Below are 21,160 nucleotides of genomic sequence, written 5' to 3' on the forward strand. Positions count from 1 at the left end.
TACTACTGTGTAGACAAACTCATAAGTTTTTTCAAATGTCATAGTGTAGCAGCCTGTAAGGGGGGAAGCATATCAAGCATCCACAGAAAATTTCATCCAAGGAGGGCAAAACAGTTGGTTTCAAATGTGACGATCTTGAATTATTTTCCTGTTAGTCCCTGACCCTATGATAAGAAGCTACCGACCCTAACCACTAGGCCACATGCCTCCCAATATCTCTCTCCAATGTCAAATCAGTTGATGTTTACGAGATGTGTTTACGAAAGGAATCATATTTCTCATATGAAGTTTTGCAATTCCCTCGTTTAATGATGAAGCCTGGATCATCTGTGCTTTTCTCTGTTCTGCTCTGAAAACAAACTTCTACATTTGCCCTAAAAAAACATAACAAGCACTGATATGGCATTTTGTTAAATAACAAGTGGCTATTCCAACAATCACCAAATATCCCTGAAGCTGAGGAATTCTTTTCTGCAGAATCCGGCGAGGTCCAATCCGAGGCGCAAGTACCACTTCATTACCCCATTTTTTATGTGTTCTCCTGAAAACATACAATATGTAACAGAAAGACTACAAGGTTCCAAGTGTTTAACATTCTTAACTTGATTTTAAACTTAGATTAAATGTATGTGAATGCATATAGGTCAATTAACTGCAGAATTTAGCTGCAGAAATAATTCACACTGAACTAGCCCCACTGGGCCTGGTTATTGAGCAAAGTAATAGCCAGGCAACATTTGTGGTGCTAGTTCTTAACAATATTCTTTAGAGGTATTCTGTTGGAACGTGCTACAGCTCAGATTCACCACACTGATGAAGCCCTTACATGTCCGCCACTGGCAGGGCAAAGGCACATGCATATAGGCTGTGTTCACCACTCCTGCTGATCTTCTTCATCCCCATAGAATCCTTCGCAATGAGTACAGTAATGCTCATGTCATTCCGGTCATAGTCAACAAACACACCAATCTTTCGTCCTTGTCTCCCAGTTTTGCTTTCCTTCATCTTGAGTCTTTCTTTCTATTTTTCTTTTAGTTATGTTTATGGTCTTGTTTTTCTTGCTTCGTCTTCACCTTTTCTTGCCTCTTTCATTCTCCCTCTACTTTTCTAGCTGCATTTTCTTCTTGTTCTCTCTTTCTTTTCCTGATAGCTACACGGTAACGTAACCGGGCCATTCATGGACAACGCGACTAGCGCCCCCTCTTGTGACTACACGATTTAACTACAAAAAAGAGAGTCACCACTTGCATGCTGTTATACTTCGTTGTGGAATGACTGTCCGTTAATTGGGCAAGATTGCTTCCTCTTCTTTGACTCATTTTTTTCTCTCTCTGTCCATCCCTTTTCACGGTTGGTCAGTCTTCTCGTACAGACAGCCTAGTCCGGGAACTCGGGCATTCAGTTTCTCCAACTGCATGACGTGAAGTTTGAAAGTTGTGAGACGGGAAATCCAGCGCTTCCTGTGCCTCAGTCAGCGCGTACTTGGCCTTGGCAGAACGTCTGACAAACTCCACTAGCTTGGAGCACTTTGCCAATGTTGTGTGAATACCGCGGCAAGGTAATCCAGCTTTTACTACAAGGTTTAGAGTATGCCCGCAACATGGGACATTGGTGACTGCCATCACTTCACGCACAGCCTAAGTGATGTTTGACGCATTGTCAGTCATGATGGCTGCAATTTTTGGTTTAGGGAGATGCCAGTCATCGATGATGGCTTCCAGTTTCTCGGCGATATGGTCCTCTGACCCAGTCGACGACGCCCGCATGAACAACTCCCAAAACTGTGCGCAGCAGCGCTTCAGGATGTCAACATGGCTGATGCAGTAAGAAAGTAATTCTTCCTGCAGGTCAAAGGGGCGATTGAGTGTTTGCTGTGTCTCATACCAATCATTGAATTCTTGCCTGCGCTTGTTTGACATTGAATCAGGATCGTAGTATTGTTTGGACGGCAGGGGTCCTTGCATAGTTTTGATTAGCCGTGGTATTAAACAAGTGAGGAAAAAATCCCTTCTTCATTTCATCCAAACCGAAGGTGGCGGGCAATGCCAACAAGGCCATAGGCAAAAAACTCATAGAATCAATGACCTTGTTGTTGAACTGAAGGATATTTATGCACATAACCTTGGCACCGGTGTACACTACGGATGGAGTAACTGCATTTTTGTACAGGAACCCAAGAAGGAAGTATGAATCATACCCTTTAGCGTTATGTGCAATAGCTATAAATTCTCTGTTTCGGATGAGATAAATAACCACTCACAGAATTGGCTCTGAGTATCTTTTCCCTTAAATATTCTACGAGAAGTACAGCATGAACATTGAAAATCGGGGAGCTTCCCCGCTCAAATTTCACACACCATTTCAGCTACGCAAAGATTGGGTATGTGAGTGCCGCTGTCCTGCGTACATTCAAAGTCAAAGAATATGTACTTCAGCGCTTGTTTGGCTTTCTTATTTCTTCAGCCCTGTTTTGATCTCCCAATGCCTTCTTTTTCTTCTGCCGCTACTTCTTCCATTACCTCTTCAGCGAGCGGTCCCCCCTCAACTTGTTCATCATTCAACATTTCTCCCGTGTGGTTTCCCATCTCAAACACTCTAGCACATGGGTCTTTCTCCACATTCTTTTCAATTGCCTTGATGTAACACTTGTGGTCAAATTGAACCATCTCTCTGCAAGTGGGACAAAAACTTTTTTGTTTAAACATGCTCACCGCGCTTGGCAGTTACAGCAACACTCACGTACACATCGCTTACAACGATAAAACGACTGACACACTGTTTTCTTTCCTATCACTCTCGTCTTGTGATTATTAAAGCATGTCTGACTTTTGAAGTTACGATTGCAATTGTTACAATGAACCCATTGTTCAATTTCACCTGTCTCGCATCCCAACAAGAAGCAGAGCTTGCACGAGATCTTACAGACGTGGTTCGCTGCACCACTATTGTATCCGGTCTGACACACGTCGCAATAGTTACTACGGTTCAGAAAACCTGGCGTAGAGCGTATGACATCATAATGCCCCTCAGCCAAATGCAGATAAATTGTACGAGGTTTTTCTGGCCCCTTGAAAATGCAAGCGTAGCAATGTTATCTAGAGAGAACAATAAGCCTGTAATTCTCTAAGACATCTTGAAATTGCTGAAGCTCATCAATCCCACCCAGCATTCCTTCTACAATTCCCGCTCTCTTGTGCAAATCGGTAACTAGCAGTGCAATGTGGTTCTTTCTGTTCTTGAGAATATAAGTTAAAGCATTGCCTTCTCTTTCTTGAAATGCTTGGCCAACTACAATGGCATGGGCCAGGCACGTATTTGTACCTTCATCTTGAATTTTAACGATACTTCGTTTGTTAGCCAAAATATCTTGCAGGGTCTTGAAGCCAAGCACCGGTAGCTCTTGCAAGAAGCCCTCCAGCTCCTCTTTGACCTCGGCTGGGTGTTTTCCTTTGCGGACTGCCTGCTGTCCTCCCTCGTCTTGGCTCTGCTCGATGAGGTGGTTAAGTTATTCAAAGGTGACTCTGTACTTGCTCAGGAACAGTTCATACGCAGCCTCTGATATAGCAAACAAGTGGTCCACCATCTAACTCACTACCTCACTCGAACTACCTGCTGTCACGAAGCATACTGGTTCCTCGAAGTTCGGCACGTTACTTGCCACGCTGCAACTCAATACTTCGTGGCGATTTTCCCCACGTAAGTTTTACGTCTGGCCGTTGGAGTTGAGTTGGCACTCTTTGAAAGTAGGACTCGAAATCAAACGTGGCACAGTACGGGTATATACACTCTTAAAAAAATTGGTCAATAATTTACCAATATTTCACCCAACGTTGGTCAAAATACCAACTGCAAACATTATTGGGCTAAGTTTACCAACCCAAGATGAGTAATGGTTATTACACATTAAATGAGGAAAACAATTTTACCAATGGTTGGTAATTTGTTTTCTACCTAAAATTGGTTAATTTTATTTATGTTTTTGTTGGTAAAATTTATTTATGTAATAATTGGTCAAACCCGTTTTACCTAATATTTGGTCAAATTTCATGTACCCAAATATTGGTCAAATTTTTGCTTCCCATTTATTGGTCGCTATCACGTTGTCCAATAATTGGTCAATTTCGTTTACCCAATTAGTTGTCAAAATGTTTTGCTCTGTTATTGTTGAAATTGAACGTACCCAATTAATGATCAATTGTATTTGCCCAACTGCAGGGGAAATCTTTAAAATTACTTTCTTATTGGTAGAAGCATTGTAATTGCAATTGATTGCATAAAAGCTGTTCAATTTCCAACAATGCATGGTTGTTTCATCACATCACCATTTTCTGGCAAATTGTCTGATACAAAGAAAAACAGAATGCATGGAGACTAAATCTTACACATTACTGTAACAAGCATTTATTGTTAAACAATAAAAAACAATTTATTGTAAACAAGGTCTTAACTTGAACTTTTACAATAAAACATTACATAACGTCTTTAACTTGAGTTTTAGCAAATCACAACCCAATATAAGTCCTTTACTACATGGCACAAAAATGATGTTGCCCTGGTTTTTGCCCATCTTAGTGGAAAGAAATATGAAGTCTTCAATATAAATATCAAAGTTAATGGTCATGGGCTTAATTCCCGCTACGGCTGATTTGATTTGCTCTTATTTCTTGAGAAATGGTCCGTTGATATTTTGTGCACGCAAGAAATAACCAATCAAAAAGTGTCAGAAGACACATCAGATGAGATTCATTTATGTAAACATGTACATGTACTTGGTTATAAACTACTGCTATGTATCTGGCTTTAACACTTGGCTTCTCTGCAGGACCCATTAATAATTGTTTTGACAGTCAGGAATAATAACACAAATTGTGAAACAGGTTTGATGCTATAAATGAAGAAACAATTAAATTACTGTGATTATGAGAAGAGATTAGTAAATTTTGAACAATAAAACTTGTTTTTCAAATCACGACTAAACAAGGCTTTTTTTGTTGTCTTTGTTCAAAGAACAAAAATATACAGAAAATTTGTAGCTTAAACACACAGTTCCCTCAATAAACTTTAACATAATTACATATTTTTTTACTATTGGAAATATTGGTACAGGCAAATTGTGAAATGAGGATATAGTGTAATCATTGAGAAAAAGTATCAATTTTGGTATGTGTAGCTCATAAAATCAACAACAAATCATTTTAATTACGACAACAGATCAATATTCTTTTGAAAAAACACATTTGTCAAAATCACTACTACAGGGTTTCTTCTGTCGTCCAAGCAGAGAAGAGAATAACTTGCTGTCAAGATAACAAACTGCCAAAAATTAAAATGTTGCTTGTGGTCCTTTTATGTGTCTGCACGAAAAACCACTGATGACCACAAAAATAAAGGTAAATAAGAAACTAATGGCATTGAACTAGTGATATAAAAGCTGTAATGCAGTATCAAAAACACTGGAGGACGTTTCATAAACTGTAGTTTTGAAAAAACCCTGGACTTGCGAAACCCAGAGAAGAGCTCTTTTTAAGCCTGTGTTGACAGTTGTCGCCTCAGAAATGCCCTCATGTCTCTTACAATGGGGCGAGCTAGACCAGGCAACTCATAGACCACACACTGCAGGAAATCCCAAACATTTTGCACCTGTGGCTGATAGGTAACATTGAAGACATAGTGAGATTTGAAGGCCAGGTCCACTGTCTTGAGGAGTGATGGCATCTCGATGGCCTTACGTTCAATGATTAAGAACGACTGGGTTGGAAGTAGTCGGTTGGTGGTCACCAGTGCCAAGATGTATGGCTGTGGTCTCTCAGATGATTTGATGGAATTTAAATATTCCGCCACGTTGGTTACTGCCTGTAAAAACAAATAATTTCAAAACTCACTAATGGAGTAAGCAGGCGCAGGAGACCAGAAAGATGAAAGAAGAAAAGCATCCCCAAAGCAAACAGTAGTGGAAGAAGATAAAAGGGAAAACACATTAATTAAGACCAAGTCTAAAGATCTGAGTTATCGCACAAACAAGTTGGTATAGCTGCAACAATTGTATAAAAGAATGAGAAAATATAATTGCCTTAATTGTTTATTGATGCAGGGATGAGCCTCAAAATGGGCTACTTTGGGTCAAACAGGTTCTCAAAATCTATGAATACATTTGTTTGTTCTGGAAACAATCTCGAATAAGGCAAATGTCGTTTTAATTATGCAATCTCTGCTCAAATTATGTTAAAAGCACTGCCTCCAAAAGGTTATCAGGGATAGGTGGTTGTCTACTGCATAAGCACAAGGACAGCCCAAATTTCCTGACTTCTGAAATTTCAGTTACAAAAGCTGTGTTTGCATATTTGATGCTCCATGTCAAGGGAGGACTTTCCTCTGCCATTGATGACATAAATGATAAAGCACCAAATGTATTGCACTATGTATCATGGGTAAATTTTAAGAGAAGCATCTGTGACCAGCTCAGAATGCTACAACAAAATGTGATAATTCATTTCCACTAGAGTGACCACTGCAAGGTCACACTTCTTAATAATGCTGGTTTCATTAAGGTATTGTTTTTTTTAAAAAAATAACTTCAAGCTTAAACGCATGTCAAGCTTGCTTTAAGATAAATGTGTATCTCTGCTGCATATACCCCTTAGCCTTTGGCCACTTAGTAACTGACATGTAACATTTAACAAATGAGTTAATTTTAAACAACTAATATTGTAATGTTGTAATGGACTAATAATGCACTCTTACCGGTTGTAAGTCGATGAAAGACTCCATGTTTATGGCAAAGCGTCCTCCCCTCCGTCCACCCCTTGCTCTTCCACCAAGAAGAAATGCCAGCAGGTACAATGCTAAGTGGCTCTTTTCCTCTGAAAGAGAAAGAACAAAACCAAAATAGGACTGGAAAAGCAATTGTCTGGGGGGGGGTGTGAGTGTACCAGAAGGAATGAAGGTTGAAGCAAGTTAAATTCTGGTATGAATCACAGTTTACACAATCAAACTTCATTTTCAGGATCAAGGGTCATATTAGCAATCAGTTTCATGCTATGTTCAAAATTGAAGCTCACCAGCTGAGAGTATGCTGCTGTCAAGGTGAGGCATACCAATTAGCTCCTTCCAAGCTGAATTCATCACAGATGCATATAGAATGATATGGTCACTCAGTTGACCCCATTTCTCCAACAGCTTGTCAGCAGCATCACTATAACAGCCCAGATCAAAATCCTGCAGAATCTTGACACAATGTACAAACAATGCTTACATTAATCAATCAAAAACTTGTTTGTGTTTTTAATGTCCTCAAAGGTAATAAAGGAGAACATATCAATACAAAGTGCTGTCCAAATTCAGTTGGGTTCTTTGAAAACACTTTTAAGCATGTAGCCAAGATATTGAGGACACATTACAAACAGAATAATGTGCATGATGTCAAACGCACATGGCTCGTGTAAAAGTGGAAGTGTAGAGGGAACAATGAGAGACAATTATCCCCTTGCAAAATGCATGCAAGTGGGACAACCAACTTTTTCTTACCCACTCTCCCACAATCCATGTTTTATTAGAAGAGTAATCTTACCATGGCTGCATCTAAAATCCTTGGGTACTGCTGAAGAATCTCGGCTAAAGGTACCTTCTTCTGATGGATTAGCTGTTGTCGATGACCAGCGGTTTTAGCCATGTAGTCCCTGACTTTATGTTCTGGTTCACTGTTTTCTTGCAGCCAGGATGTCATCCCTGCAATGTCCTCTTCCTCATCTTGAGACCTTTCCGGAGAATCTTTGGAAAGTTAGGGTAAAGAAATAACAAATCAATTTCAACATGATCTTTTGCTTTTAACACAAATACAGCAGTCCGTTGCCTCTACTAATTGGCACATTAGATAGAATTATGATGTGAACAAGGTTTGGAATCGTAACAGCCAAATTTGACTGTACTCCAGCTGAATTGAATCCAGGCCTTCTCTACGTTTTAGTTCAGTCTTACCTGCATAGACTGAGGAATCTACTTTTGGTTAAAAAGTCTTTTGTGTATAATTCTTCTAAGCTCCAGATTAAAAGAACACACCTTTGTCAGAAGACAATGATTCAGCAGATGGTGAGGTCTCTACTTTCAGCATAGTCTTGCGAACGTAGCGTAGTCTCTCTTCCAGATATCCAGTGGCTGGACGCTTAGCTGCTCCTTTTGTGTACCATGCATCCTTTCCAGAGATATAATTGGACTAACATGAAATCACTGCACTTATGCTGGAAATATTTTCAAAGACAAGGCAAATTTACTTTGCATTTGCAACAATTTCACAATGACAGGCAAAAATTGGAGTATATAATTTTACTCACATATCCGGTGCCTTCTGGGTCTTTTAAGAAGGGAAAGTCACGAATGATGCTCTCTGCCAAAGCCTGCTTCTCATAAGCACATGGTCTATGAGGAAAAAGGTTACACACTGTAGTAGGTAATGTTTTATTTCAAGTTTTTTTTAACTCAATTTGTCAGGATGGCAATATGGACTGCCTTCAATCCTCAATTTTCTGCTTAAATAAACTAAAACTTGAGTTGGAAATCACATGAAACATGTTTATTTTACATGTACAGTTTAGTTTACATGTACTTACTTTAAACCATAGTTGTCTATCAGATGCCCAACAAGTAGAGCAGTCATTTTGCACCTGTATGTCTTGGTCAAACACTTGTTTTTCTCAAGATGGGTAATTATGTCACGACCTGCAACTGTTGTCTGCAGAATTGCTCTGGCATCCTGTGGGGCAGGGTCATGCAGTTAATAATATACAAGTTATTTTCATGTAATCTAAAGCAGCATTCAACTTAGGTGACAACAAATCTTGTCAAGTATTAATCATTACGCAGTCAGATCCCTGTGATCATATTCAGTAAATTAAACAAATGGATGAGGGAATTCATTAGCAATGATGCAATTTATTGAGTGACACGTAAACTTGTGTTGAGCAAATCAGTAATAACTTTTAACAACTGCACTTACATTCCATCAGGAGAGTGACATTATGTTATAAACAATTTAACTCATAATGCATTTTGTTGAATTCTAAAAGACGAGTTTATCTTGCGAACAAAAGTCAACCTTCGACAAAGAGCTCGCATTCAAAACAACGCTCATCAGTTAACCTACATGCACATGTAAGCTCACTTACAATTGCCTGTACTCTACATTTCTTTTTCGGTGGTTGTGGTGTGCAAACTGAAGACATGGATGACACAGAGCCAGTGTCTGGCCTGGAGCAAGGCATAACAATGCTTGTGCTTCTCGATGTACATGTAGAAGTGTTGCAAACTTCATCTATGTCTAAAGTTGAGAATGAATCAGCATGCCGCAACGTTGGTTCTTGCTTATCTTGCTGAAACTGAAAACATCAAAATTTGGAGAAAAACAAATTATTATAAATGTATATGTCAACAAAACATGGATATTTCTGTCAACAAATTATCTTAAATTTTATATGGTGGGGTGTGATCTGAAGATACACAAATTATTTGCATACATATTGCATCTGCAAGCTGTGCAAATACAAAAATACTAATAATTTTATCACTTGAAAGCTAGGAACTTTTGATAATTGTCACAATTTAAAGAAAAGAAGAAAATGCTTTCAGGAATCAAGTTAGAGTTTTGAGGATCTAAATTTCTGTGACTGTCAGCTAATTTTATAGAGCAGCACACACATATATAGGTACACATATATCTGTGATTTTTTTTTATCTACATGTAGACAGATGCAGATGAAATCTAAATTCAAACATGAATAGTTGGGCTTAAAGCAATAACAGTGATGTCTCACCTAAACTGCTTCATGACTGTGACAATGATGGTGATGATCATGATGTGAGATTTAAACTAAGTTAAATCTCACTGCAATATATATTGAAGAATCATCTTTACTGTGACACTGAGTAATATGATGAGGACGATAGTCAAGCAACTCTGTTGGTCGTTTTACACATATGTTGTTGCTTAACTCCTGTACAGTGTATGCATGGTAATGTCTGCTAAAACCAGTAACCTTCCATGGTTTTAACACAAGATACAGATGTTCCCTGTAAACGATGATTTGTTGAATCTGACTGAACATGGGTCCTTCTTCTGTCCAGTTTGTCACAACCATGCTATTTGGTTTCATTTGATAACCCTCTACCTCTGCCTTGCTTGCAACTGCAATGAGAGAATCTTCTGAGCAATGTAGGGAAGCACAAATTGAAGAACTCACATCATCATCCAGAGATGAAACTGGCACAGGGATCTGGTACTGAATTTCAACACTGCTTTGAAGATCTTCCTTTGGAAGAAATCTTCCACAAGTACTCTGAGCTTGTTGGTGTTTGGTTGCAACGGTCTTAGCGATGTTTTTGAAGTTGTTACATGCATTTGCCCACTTCTTAAACTGGCGGTGCTTGGCTTCAAAACGCATACTTGAGTACTGAACTAATGGCCCCAAGTATCTGATTGCCCTTGGATAGTGCAGCATAAAATGCTGCTTTGGAGTAAGATTGCGCTGATGCACTTGTCTGAACAATTCATGATGGTCATGTATCAAATGTTTTAGGAAATATGTGGCAGATCTTGAGATGCTTCTAGCCATGACGATTTTATAAATATCTAGTAATAGCAGGTACACTTCCCATACATCATCATTTTCTTGAACTTTGTCTCCAATGATAAGTGGCAAATACATAGCCAAGCATGCCATCTGGGAGGCTTTCTGGCCACTTGGTCCTCCTGGGTTGCTCAAAGCTGACAAACTGATAGGACTGGGCTTATTTTTCTTGTCACAAAAACCATAACTGAAAGAATTTATTCTGTTATTCAACTCATCTAGAGTAAAGCAACCTTGTGATATCAACGATTTTACAGTTAGCTTTATCTCAAGAGGAAAAACACCTTCCAAAAGGTCGTGCATTACATCTGGTGCTAAGTTTTCCGTGACATGATACCCAATGAGTTCATTGAGGACAGGAACTCGCTTTATGCCAGTAGCGCTGGGATCTTCTTTAGAAGCGTCATCTTCATAATTCTCTTGACTTCTGAGAAGGTGGGCATCTTCCACTTGTTGTCGAGCAATCACTTCTTTGGATGCCTTGCAAAAGCGGCAAGGGTAGTTTGCTGAAAAGCTGCAAACATAACCAAGAACCTCGTGCAGCCCTAAATTGTCACCAACAACCTGAAACAAAAGTGGTTTCACTCTCACAGATGATGATCCACATGAAATCTCAATGGCACGGTTATGCAAGCAATTAAGATCTTTTACAATTTGGGAAAGAACCACATCGATACCGTACTTCGAAGTAACTGTTGTTTTCGCACAAGCTACCAGCAAAATATTGTGAAGTGATGCTTGAGCCTTCGACGGAAGGCTAAGGACATTACTGTAAAAGCCACTTAGCTTATGGACTCCTCTTCGAGATCCAAGGGGATTTGCTGTTTCATAAGAGTCATTGTAGAGAATAACAGGCAGAGTAATACAGTTGGGGTCTGTATTGTCTTTTTCCTGGAACAGGAGACCATCACGATATGATTCTAAGATGTCAACATCCTCTGATTTTCCTTCTTCCATAATTGCACGCATAATACCTTCTTGCTCCAGAAATCTCTTCAGGGACTCTTCAATGGGAATATACTGATAGGTGTCTCTTTTTTGAACTTGCATCACATGTCCAGTTTTTTTGTTTATCTTCGTTGAGAATGATGTGCCAACAGTTTTTTCCACAGGACTAAGTAAGTCACAATTTTCTTTCAAAGTTGCAATTCGCTGATGTTGAGTCTGCAAATGTCTGAAACAGTTCCTCAGAGTCTCTACAATTTGTTCCATGTCATCTAAGGCTCCATCAGGGCTGTTCACCAATCTCAATTTTGTGGTTGTTACTGCCTTTTCCAAAGCCTTGGTAACAATTTGAAACAACTCTTCAACCTCTCTAACCACATTCTGAACAAATGATGATGGAACTGTAGCACTCATCATTTTGAAAATGAATGTTTCGATATGTGCTGTGATATCAAGAAGAGGTTCATCATCTTCCATGGGTTCAAAATGACAGTCTTCTTGGCACTCATCACTGTCCGTTTCACTTGCTGAAGTTGCAAGATTCGCTGAATTTTCAGAATTTGTGCATGGGCAGTTTGTTTTAATGTGCTTAGCAAGTAGGTGTCTCTTGTATGATGATATATAGGAAAATGTCTCGGAACATCCATCTTGAATGCATACAATTTTGGCTTTGGATGATGATGACAAATGATGCACATATTTCAGGTGCTTGAATAAATGTTTGATTCCACCATCAACAATGGCTAAGCACTTAAAGCATGTGTAGTTCATGGCTGATGCAGAGGGTTTTGTGCCAATATGTCAACAGTTCAAACTTACTTCTCTTCTCCAGCCATTAAGGAACTTCATGCGAACACCTATCTGAGGAATTAGTTCTGTAACTGTCTGCTCATCCAAAAGGGGTAGCACTTCCAGATCAATTTTGTGTTCTGCATTCAAAGGAATAAAATTCAACAGAAATTAAAGGGCATAAAACAAATACCAACAACTGAAAGGTAGTGGATAACTGTCCATGATAACACTAAAAGATGATTGTAAAGAACCCCAACAAAAACCCTGAAAAATTGAAGACCATGAAGAACATCTTGTTAAATAAAAGACTTGGATTCACCTCGTTTTTGTGCTTACTTCTTTATTAATAATTGTGGCAAAGGCTATATACGACGTACATTGCATGCAGGTACATGTACATGAATATGTACATGCTACTGCTATAAGCCTTTACAAGGTTCATTTCTGTTTCTTATTGATGTAAATTTACCTTTTTTTATTTTGTTAAAAAATAGACATACTTACACTAGTGGTGGCATTCATTATGTCTTATGTATAAGATTTAACAAAATTATACAGGTCACCATTATTAAACATCTTTTCTCTTGAAACTTTCAAATGATATGTTTTGCAGTGCAATGCACCTGGCTAAGGCAATACCACTCATTCTCCTTTTCTTTCCAATTTTTGGAATTAAACCATCCCAGCACTCAAATTTGCCTATCTTGCTTATAAACACTATCTTAATAGTGGTATTTTTTAACCATTTACAGGCTAACAAATTCGAACAATTTTTGAAGGATGTACATGTATCTTGCTTCTATTACATTTATTCCCAGCCAACTCGGTCCCAAACCAGCTTGGTTCCCAGTCCACATGGACCCAAATTACGTAGGTCCCATGCTTTTTTCAGTCCCAATGCAACTTCCCCTATCAACATGGTCAAATCGGTCCCAGGTCAACTTGGTCCCAAGTCAACTTCCCATCAACAAATCATAGACTGGCCTATCATGGGAAAAGCGAAGCCAATTACGCACGATATACAACTTTGAGTGAGCAGCTAGTCCCCTGTAAACCATGCCTATGTCATGACTGTTAGGGGCCTACTTTCCGGCATACTTTTTCGCATGGGGGTAATTGGATTATTCCCATGGCTTATCTTCTAAATAAAAACACGTTCACGGGGACTGAGTTGACTCGAGACCAAAGCTGTGGCCGTGGAAGGTTTATATACACGTACACACATGAAGGCCTACGCACACGTACACGTATATAGTCCACACATACATGTACATGACCCAAGCATTCTCAGTGGGACACATTCAAACTCAAGTTTAGTGTGTTGTGTCCCACGCATTGTGTGTTAATTTGAAAACTTGCAGCTTACCTTCAAACAACCCAAGCAGCTGCTCAACTCCCCACTTCCTCAGAAAACCATGTATGCTTGAATAATCAGGGATAGGACTGCCCCCTTCTGCCAAATCTTCAAGCAACTCCATCTCTTGTCACCAGTCGCTGTTGACTCGACGTATACAATGTACATGCGCGTGAAAATACGTATGACTGCGGCGGCGCGGCGTCGTGTGCACATCGCATGCCGCGCTCCGAGTCCAATTACACACGTGCTTTTTTCCTATCTTCTGGGAAAACGCAAAACTACGCGCTGCTTGTTGATTGAAATAATGCCAACTATTTTGAAAACACTCGCATTGTTACTAATTTATTTGGTAATGTCAACAAATCTTTTGTAATTTACAAACTTCTTTGATAAATAATGCCCATTTGATGATGATTTTCGCCCATTTTGTTGAGAGATGAAACGTTCACACATCTTGGCTAAATAGGCCTATGTCAAAGTTCGTCTGTGCTTCATTTTCAAGTGTGTGCTCAAGCAATCATTATTTCACGTACCTAGCAATCAGTTTTATTGCTGGAACATGATATCAGAGAAGCCAGCGTGTATAGGCCGAAGTTGTTTCGAGGATAATAATTTCTATTAGTCTCACTCTAGAAATTCGCGTGGACGGTTACAGTCAAAGCCGATTTAGTTTCAACAACATGATTTGACTCAAGGCACCAACCAGTAAAGAAACGATTGAGCGTAGAAACAGTCGGCAAACCCAAAATATTGTGCACTCACACAAATTCTAATGACATTACCTAATCTTAGAGCAAAATTTGTCCAACGTAGTGACTACACGTTGGAATCCCATGCGATAAGGTATTTCTTACCAATCATTTAGGTCAACGCTGACAACCCAACATCTGGAACAAATGTCAGGAAAAATTGACCAACGTTTGCTAGAAACCTATACCAATTATTAGTATGTGCTGTAAACCCCAACATTTTTTACCCAACGTTTTTACAGTGCAGTATTTCTAGCTTTAAGATCAACAGAATAAACAACCAAAATCGAATTCTGGGCAGTCGCCAGCATAGACAGTGCGTGGAGTGTGCAGTGCGAATAGTTGTCATTTGTGAAGTACGTGTTTTCATGGCGATCTGTGCATGTACATGTACATGTACATGTACAAGTATCCGTGTACACGCATGTGCGTGTAAGCCCACGACGTGGTGGGATATGTACCATACATGTACATGTACACTTACGCACCCACCCGGTAGCAACGTGACCGGTACACACGTACACGCGCGCACACTGTACATGAAGTGTACCCTGCCTAACGAAACGTGTGCAAAACGATCACCTGCAAAACGCATGTACCATGCGATGATGAAACTAACGTACGTGCATGCATGACAAGTGAGAAACGATAAAACTTACTCGGAGTCGCTCGCGTTTTGCAAAAGCACCCTTCCTCTTCTCTTCCAGTACCGGCTCGCTTTTCTTGCTTGTTAGAAATATTGTGGGCACAGCATCGGGACGAAGCATTGCCTTGAACTTAATCCCAAACTGATGTTGTTGATCGTTGGGGTTTCGATCAAAGCAAGAAGGCTCGAAGTGCGCGGAGCAGATCACCGAGTGCTCGGTTGGTCCTGACCACTTGGCTCGGGTCAGCTTCACTTTGGCCGTCCAAATTCGTCGAAATTTCGGGTCAGATGGAAACCGATGCAGACTAAAACCATCTTTGGTAGTGTTGCTGCAGCCAGCAACAATACAGGTCGGTGGCATTCCGAAAAACTACGTTATTTTCGTGAAGGAGTGCGGCGAAAATCTCAAGAAACTTTACAAGAAGTGCGTGTGACGCTGCCGATCAAGCTGCCACGTATAACCGGGAAAGTATGCCGATCTCCGGAGTTTACGTCACACATTCTTATGTTAATGAGGAGATAGGCGGGGCGTGTTGGTCACCCCTCAAACATGTTTTTATGTTTTTATTGATACCAAGGCAGTGCAGGCAAAGGTAAAATGGGCAAAAATTAGTTCAGGTAGAAACACTTTATCAATTACAATAATAAAAAACACATTATCATAGACCCTTTAAGGACGGACTTAAGCGGGGGAGGGGGGCTGCGTTAGCACAAATCAGGAAAAACTGGGATAATTAAAACTCGGCATCCAATGTGAACACAAACCGCTCTCCTTTGGTGCTCATGACGCCGGCTTTCTGGTATTCTCCGACCCGCTTTTCGAAGAAGTTAGTCTTTCCCTCTAGAGAGATGTTTTCCATGAATGGGAAGGGGTTGGTAGCCTTCCATATCTGCAGCACATGAAAAATTGAATGTACACGAATAAGCGCAAAGTGAGAGGAAGAGTTAAACGCGGCGACCACGTCCATAGTGTGTGTTTGTGCGCCTTAATCTTTGTACATGTACACGTACCTTACTGCAGTCCAACTCGACCAGTAAGCGGTCAGCCACAAAGTGTATGTATTCAGTCATCAACTCGGCGTTCATGCCAATGAGACCGACGGGAAGGGCATCGGTGAGGAATTCCAACTCGATGGACACTGCCTCTTCAATAATCGCCTGGATGCGTGCAACCGTCGGTTTGCGTCGCAGATGCTGGAACATGAGGCACGCAAAGTCGCAGTGGAGTGCCTGTGGTATGATAATGGTGAATACCAACATAAACTGGGTTGAAAGTCTCGCGCAATAATCGTTAGGTGCAACCAGCAACAATAACAAAAAGGCACCAACAAACGCAGACCAAACGGACTGGATCAAAGTACCGAGGCCTACCTCGTCACGGCTGATCAACTCGTTGGAGAAAGTTAATCCAGGCATCAGGCCCCGTTTCTTCAGCCAGAAGATGGCGGCGAAGGATCCGAGAGAAAAAAACTCCCTCAACTGCCGCAAACGCTACGACCCGCTCCCCAAACGAAGCGGCGGTGGAGGTAATCCATCTCAACGCCCAGTCGGCCCTCCGCTTCACGCATGGTAATGTGTCGATGGCATTGAAGAAAAAGGTCCTGGTATGGTGTGCTGGGTGGACTGGTTTTGGGGCTTATTGGCTTTTTGGTATGGTATTTTGTTGTAGTGTTTCAAATTACCTTTCGGCCGAATCTCTGATGTATGTCTTGATCAAGAGACTGTACATCTCGGAGTGAATATTCTCCATGGCAATTTGGAACCCGTAGAAACAACGGGCCTCCGGAACTTGCACCTCCTGTGCAAAGCGCTCAACGAGGTTTTTGTTGACTATGCCGTCACTCACAGCGAAGAACGCCAGCACGTAAGAAATGAAGCGTTTTTCTTGGGGTTGTAAGGACTCCCAGTGTTCATGGTCTTTTGCGAGGTCAACCTCTTCCGTTGTCCAAAAGGAAGCGATGGCTCTCTTATACATTTCCCAGATGTCCTGTAATAACCGGGGAAATAGGGCAGTACCATGTGAATTGTCGAGAATCTACCCAAGATAAACAAGCCGAAACAGTAAAGGAGATAGACAGCGGAAACCGATGGAGCCGCCCGAGACGTACCTGAACCGGGTGTACTACGACCCGAAACACCCCGCGGCGATGGGGGTGTGTGGAGGCTGTCTACCGTGCTGGCGCAGAGGACGGGAAAGACCTGAGCCGGCGGCAAATTCAGACCTGGCTTAGTCAGCAACCCACTTACACGTTGCACAAACCAGTCCGGAAGCGCTTTGAGCGAAACAGAGTCCTTGTCGGGGGAATCGATCATCAGTGGCAGGCGGACCTGGTCGACATGAGAGCCCTAAGTCGCTTCAACACCGACTTTAAGTACCTGCTAACGTGCATCGACGTACTCTCAAAGTACGCCTGGGCAGTTCCACTCAAAAGTAAAACCGCCGCCTCTCTTATCGAGGGATTCTCCACTATTTTGAAGAGCGGAAGAAAACCCTTCTCGCTGCAGACGGACAAGGGCACCGAATTCACCAACCGCGCGTTCCAGTCCTTCCTCTGAAAGCATAACATCGCCTTTTTTACCACCCGCAATGAAACAAAGGCAAGCGTGGTGGAGCGGTTTAACCGGACGCTCAAGACAAAGATGTACAAGTATTTTACAGCATCTCGCAGTCGGACCTACATCGATGCTCTGCCAAAACTAGTGACCGCCTACAATCATGCCTATCACCGAAGCATCCAGTCGGCGCCAGCTTCCGTGAATGAACGAAATGCGGAAAGGGTGTGGCATACTCTCTACTCCGCTGCCGACTCTGCGCCCCGTCCGGTCTCTTACAAATTCAGCCTGGGAGACACGGTGCGAATCAGCATGGCGGCCGGACCCTTCAGGAAGGGGTATTTTCCCGGATGGACCACAGAACTCTTTACTATCAGCGATCGACTCCCGCGCCTTCCCCCAGTTTACCGGGTGAAGGATTACGACGGCGAAGAGTTGGACGGAACGTTTTATGAGCACGAACTACAACGAGTGATCAAGTCCGACCAGCTGTATGAAGTGGAGAAGGTACTCCGTCGGCAAAAACGGGGGGAAAAAACGAGTACTTCGTCAAGTGGTTGGGATACCCGGACAAATTTAACAGCTGGGTACCTGGACTACACAAACTATAAAGTTCCACTCGCTCTCGCTTCGGCCCCCATTGTTCTCATGATTTGCCGCCATGGCGGACTCATTTTACGTGACGCTCCCGAGCAACAGTTCTAACGTCCATCCAGACAACACGCTGAGTCATTTCTTTTCGAGGTTACCCACCCTGCTGACGTTAGAAGGAGATTGGGAAGTGGCCTTGGCCGAAGTCACCTATCCCCACCGCTGGCTGAACGTAACCGAGGGCAATGTGTTAGCTTGCTCCGCCGGACGGCAAGATTCCAGATTCTACTTTCACCACATACCCGAGGGATATTATGCGATACCCGAAGAGTTGCTGCAAAGTTTTGAGCCACCCATCGACCATGACGGTCTCGTTCGATTTACCTACAACAAATTTCTTCAAAAGGTCGTCATCAAAATGGGCCAGGGGGTAGTGCTCAAACTGGTCGAGCGACTAGCGGCCCTACTCGGCTTCGATGATGGCGCGACCGTGATGGGAACCAGAAAAGGTGAGCGAGCGGTGGATCTTCGTCCCTTCTACTCGATGTTTCTTTACTCCAACGTAGTTGAATACCAGACCGTAGGAGACACACGCGCCCCCCTATTACGCATCGTGAACGTTGACGGGGAGTATGGGAACATCGTTACCAAAACCTACGACAGTCCCCACTACGTTCCCCTGAGGCACAAGTTCATCGACACGATCGAGGTCGATATAAGGGACGACACTGGCAAGCCCATTCCATTTGTGAGCGGAAGAGTCATTGTGAAACTACACTTTCGAAGGCGGCGGGCTACCTTCCTCCACTGAGAACCATGACTCGCTATTTCCTCCCCAACGTCAAGCATTACGAGGACTATTACGTCGGTCAAGTGGGTCGCGGTCATCCGGTGTTTACCGGTCCCAGAACTCAGAGAGGATATGGCCTAGGAGGAATATTGGGCAGGCTGTACCGCTCCGCCGTGCCCCTGCTTAAGCAAGGGGCTAAGACGTTGGGACGCGAGGCTCTGCGCGCAGGTGTGGGGATCGCACAAGACGCCCTAGAGGGAAAAAGTATAAACACCGCTGCCAAAGGCAGAGTCAAGCATGCCGGACGCAATCTCGCCCAAACGGCCATTCGTGGTGTAGAATCTCGGCTCTCACGACGACCTATAAAAAGGAAAGCCTGCAGCAGACGCCCCACTTCTTCAGCCGGCAGGAAAGTGAAGAGGTCGAGAGACATCTTTGACTAAGTCCCTCGCTCGCAACACCCTCTCCAGCACACCGCCATGTCGCTGCTGCACGACAAGTCCTGCAAGTGCGCCAAGTCCGAACTTGATATCTTCTCCGTCCCTCCCACACAGACAAGCATCGAAAAAGGACAGTGGGAAGAGTATCATCCCATTTCCACCATCACGGATGGGGGACCCATCGAGATTTTCGTGCCTGGTTCTGGAGAGGAGTACTTGGATCTCAACCAGACGGAGCTGTGCGTCAGGGCCAAGATCACTAAGGCAGACGGTTCCAACCTGACGGACGACGATCGCGTGGGCCCGGTCAACTTGTTTCTGCATGCCCTTTTCAGCCAGATCGACGTCAGTTTGAACGAGCGCCTCATCTCTCCCTCTACCCCGACTTACCCCTACCGTGCCATGCTGGAGACGCTGCTTATCTACGGCGCGGATGCTAAAACGTCCCAACTCACGGCGGGGCTGTTTTACAAGGATACTGCGGGCCGGATGGACAGCGCCGACCCGCGGGCGACGGATGACGAAGCCAACGCCGGACTGAAAAAGCATGCCCGGTACACCAACAACAGCGGCGTCGTTGACATGATTGAACCGCTGCACAGTGACATTTTCTTCCAAGACAAGCACATGCTGAATGGTGTTGACGTCAAATTGAAACTGATCCGAAACAGTGATGCGTTTTGCCTGATCGCAGCCGGCCCGAGCCCTGCCTACAAAGTGGTCATCCTCAACGCCTCCTTGTTCGTGAGAAAAGTCAAAGTCAGCTCGGCCGTCATGCTAGGGCACGCGAAGGCGTTGGCGCAGGGCACTGCCAAATACCCTATCAGGCGCAATCTGTGCAAAATGGTGTCAGTGCCCCGTGGTAACCTCACCCTCAGTCAGGATCACGTGTTCCTGGGGCAACTACCCCTTCGCATCGTGGTAGGGTGTGTGACCAACGAAGCTTTCAACGGACGGTACGGGAAAAGCCCCTTCAATTTCAAACACATGAACATCTCGTTTTTCCCCGTGTATGTCGATGGCAATCAGATACCCTATTCCCCGCTGAAACCCAGATTTGGCGAGCCTGGTAGCAATTACATCAGGGCCTACCACACCCTCTTCTCCGGCACGGATAAAATGTACAAGGACGAGGGTAACGCCATCACTCGTGACGACTACGGCTCCGGATACACACTGTTTGCGTTTGATCTCAGCCCGGACTTGACGGCGGGTGGACATTACAGTCTCGTGAGGCGGGGCAACCTGAGGCTGGAGGTGCAGTTTGCGGAGCCACTCCGGGAGACTATTAACGTCATCATATACGCCGAGTTCAACAACATCATCGAACTGGACCAGGCCCGCAACGTAATCTTTGACTACGCCAGTTAATAACCGTGGCCATGGACAGCCGCGAAATCACACAGATCCTCCAGCGTGACTGCTTTACCAAGCATTTTTTCAGGGGTGTTTTCGCTAGCGACCGATTGCCTCGGGGTAACTTACCGCGACCTAGCAATTTGGTGTTTAACACTGATCCGGCCTCAAAACCCGGCCAACACTGGGTGGCCATCTATATTACGAGAGACGGGGATGCCGAGTACTTCGATTCTTACGGACAGCCGCCACAGCTGCAACGGGTGAAGAAATTTCTTCGGAGAAATGGCCATCACGTTCACCACAATCGCCGCCCTCTTCAAGG

General features: G+C 43.1%; 3 protein-coding genes and 1 pseudogene across 9 annotated transcripts in view; 2 read left to right on the top strand and 2 right to left on the bottom strand.

Annotated features, from left to right (window-relative positions):
* The window catches only part of gpalpp1 (GPALPP motifs containing 1), a 31,743-nt gene extending 26,777 nt beyond the window's left edge, over positions 1–4,966 (top strand). The window contains exon 6 of the mRNA XM_087145281.1: positions 1,360–4,966. The gene's annotated coding sequence lies outside the window, so the exon portion shown is untranslated. The remainder of the gene's footprint in view (positions 1–1,359) is intronic.
* Positions 4,379–15,641, bottom strand: LOC110990748 (uncharacterized). Of its 6 annotated transcripts, none has more exons than XM_087145275.1 (10): positions 13,720–15,641; positions 12,381–12,490; positions 9,159–9,368; positions 8,604–8,746; positions 8,328–8,412; positions 8,056–8,188; positions 7,622–7,767; positions 7,059–7,224; positions 6,742–6,860; positions 4,379–5,853 (listed from the first exon to the last, which is right to left on the bottom strand). In XM_087145275.1, exons 1-10 carry the CDS (start codon positions 13,829–13,831, stop codon positions 5,524–5,526), a joined length of 1,554 nt encoding a protein of 517 aa, XP_087001401.1. In that variant the 5' UTR covers positions 13,832–15,641; the 3' UTR covers positions 4,379–5,523. The 6 variants fall into 6 exon arrangements, with proteins under 6 accessions (XP_087001401.1, XP_022111533.1, XP_087001403.1 ...); XM_022255841.2 differs by having other exon boundaries at positions 7,568–7,767; XM_087145277.1 differs by lacking the exons at positions 8,604–8,746; positions 9,159–9,368 and having other exon boundaries at positions 7,568–7,767.
* Positions 15,642–15,809: 168 nt separating this feature from the next.
* LOC147796799 (ribonucleoside-diphosphate reductase small chain pseudogene) lies at positions 15,810–16,521 on the bottom strand (annotated as a pseudogene). Its single transcript, XR_015427685.1, has 3 exons — positions 16,477–16,521; positions 16,117–16,335; positions 15,810–15,995 (listed from the first exon to the last, which is right to left on the bottom strand). The product of XR_015427685.1 is annotated as a ribonucleoside-diphosphate reductase small chain pseudogene (transcript).
* Positions 16,522–19,518: 2,997 nt separating this feature from the next.
* LOC147796800 (uncharacterized protein F54H12.2-like) lies at positions 19,519–20,850 on the top strand. Its single transcript, XM_087145801.1, has one exon. It carries the CDS (start codon positions 19,519–19,521, stop codon positions 20,848–20,850), a length of 1,332 nt encoding a protein of 443 aa, XP_087001927.1.
* Positions 20,851–21,160: the final 310 nt, after the last annotated feature.

This window comes from Acanthaster planci, linkage group LG14, assembly GCF_054643075.1.
Source record: "Acanthaster planci isolate LZ-2023a linkage group LG14, COTS_SCS, whole genome shotgun sequence".
Classification (NCBI taxonomy): Eukaryota; Metazoa; Echinodermata; class Asteroidea; order Valvatida; family Acanthasteridae; genus Acanthaster; species Acanthaster planci.

Coding starts and splice junctions, on each gene's coding strand:
- LOC110990748 (XM_022255841.2), bottom strand. CDS start 13,831: ATGGAGTTGCTTGAAGATTTGGCAGAAGGGGGCAGTCCTATCCCTGAT. Junction 8,189..8,327: donor ACCCAGAAGGCACCGGATAT/GTGAGTAAAATT, acceptor ATCTCTGGAAAG/GATGCATGGTACACAAAAGG. Junction 6,861..7,058: donor CAGCAGCATACTCTCAGCTG/GTGAGCTTCAAT, acceptor TTTCTCTTTCAG/AGGAAAAGAGCCACTTAGCA.
- LOC147796800 (XM_087145801.1), top strand. CDS start 19,519: ATGTCGCTGCTGCACGACAAGTCCTGCAAGTGCGCCAAGTCCGAACTT.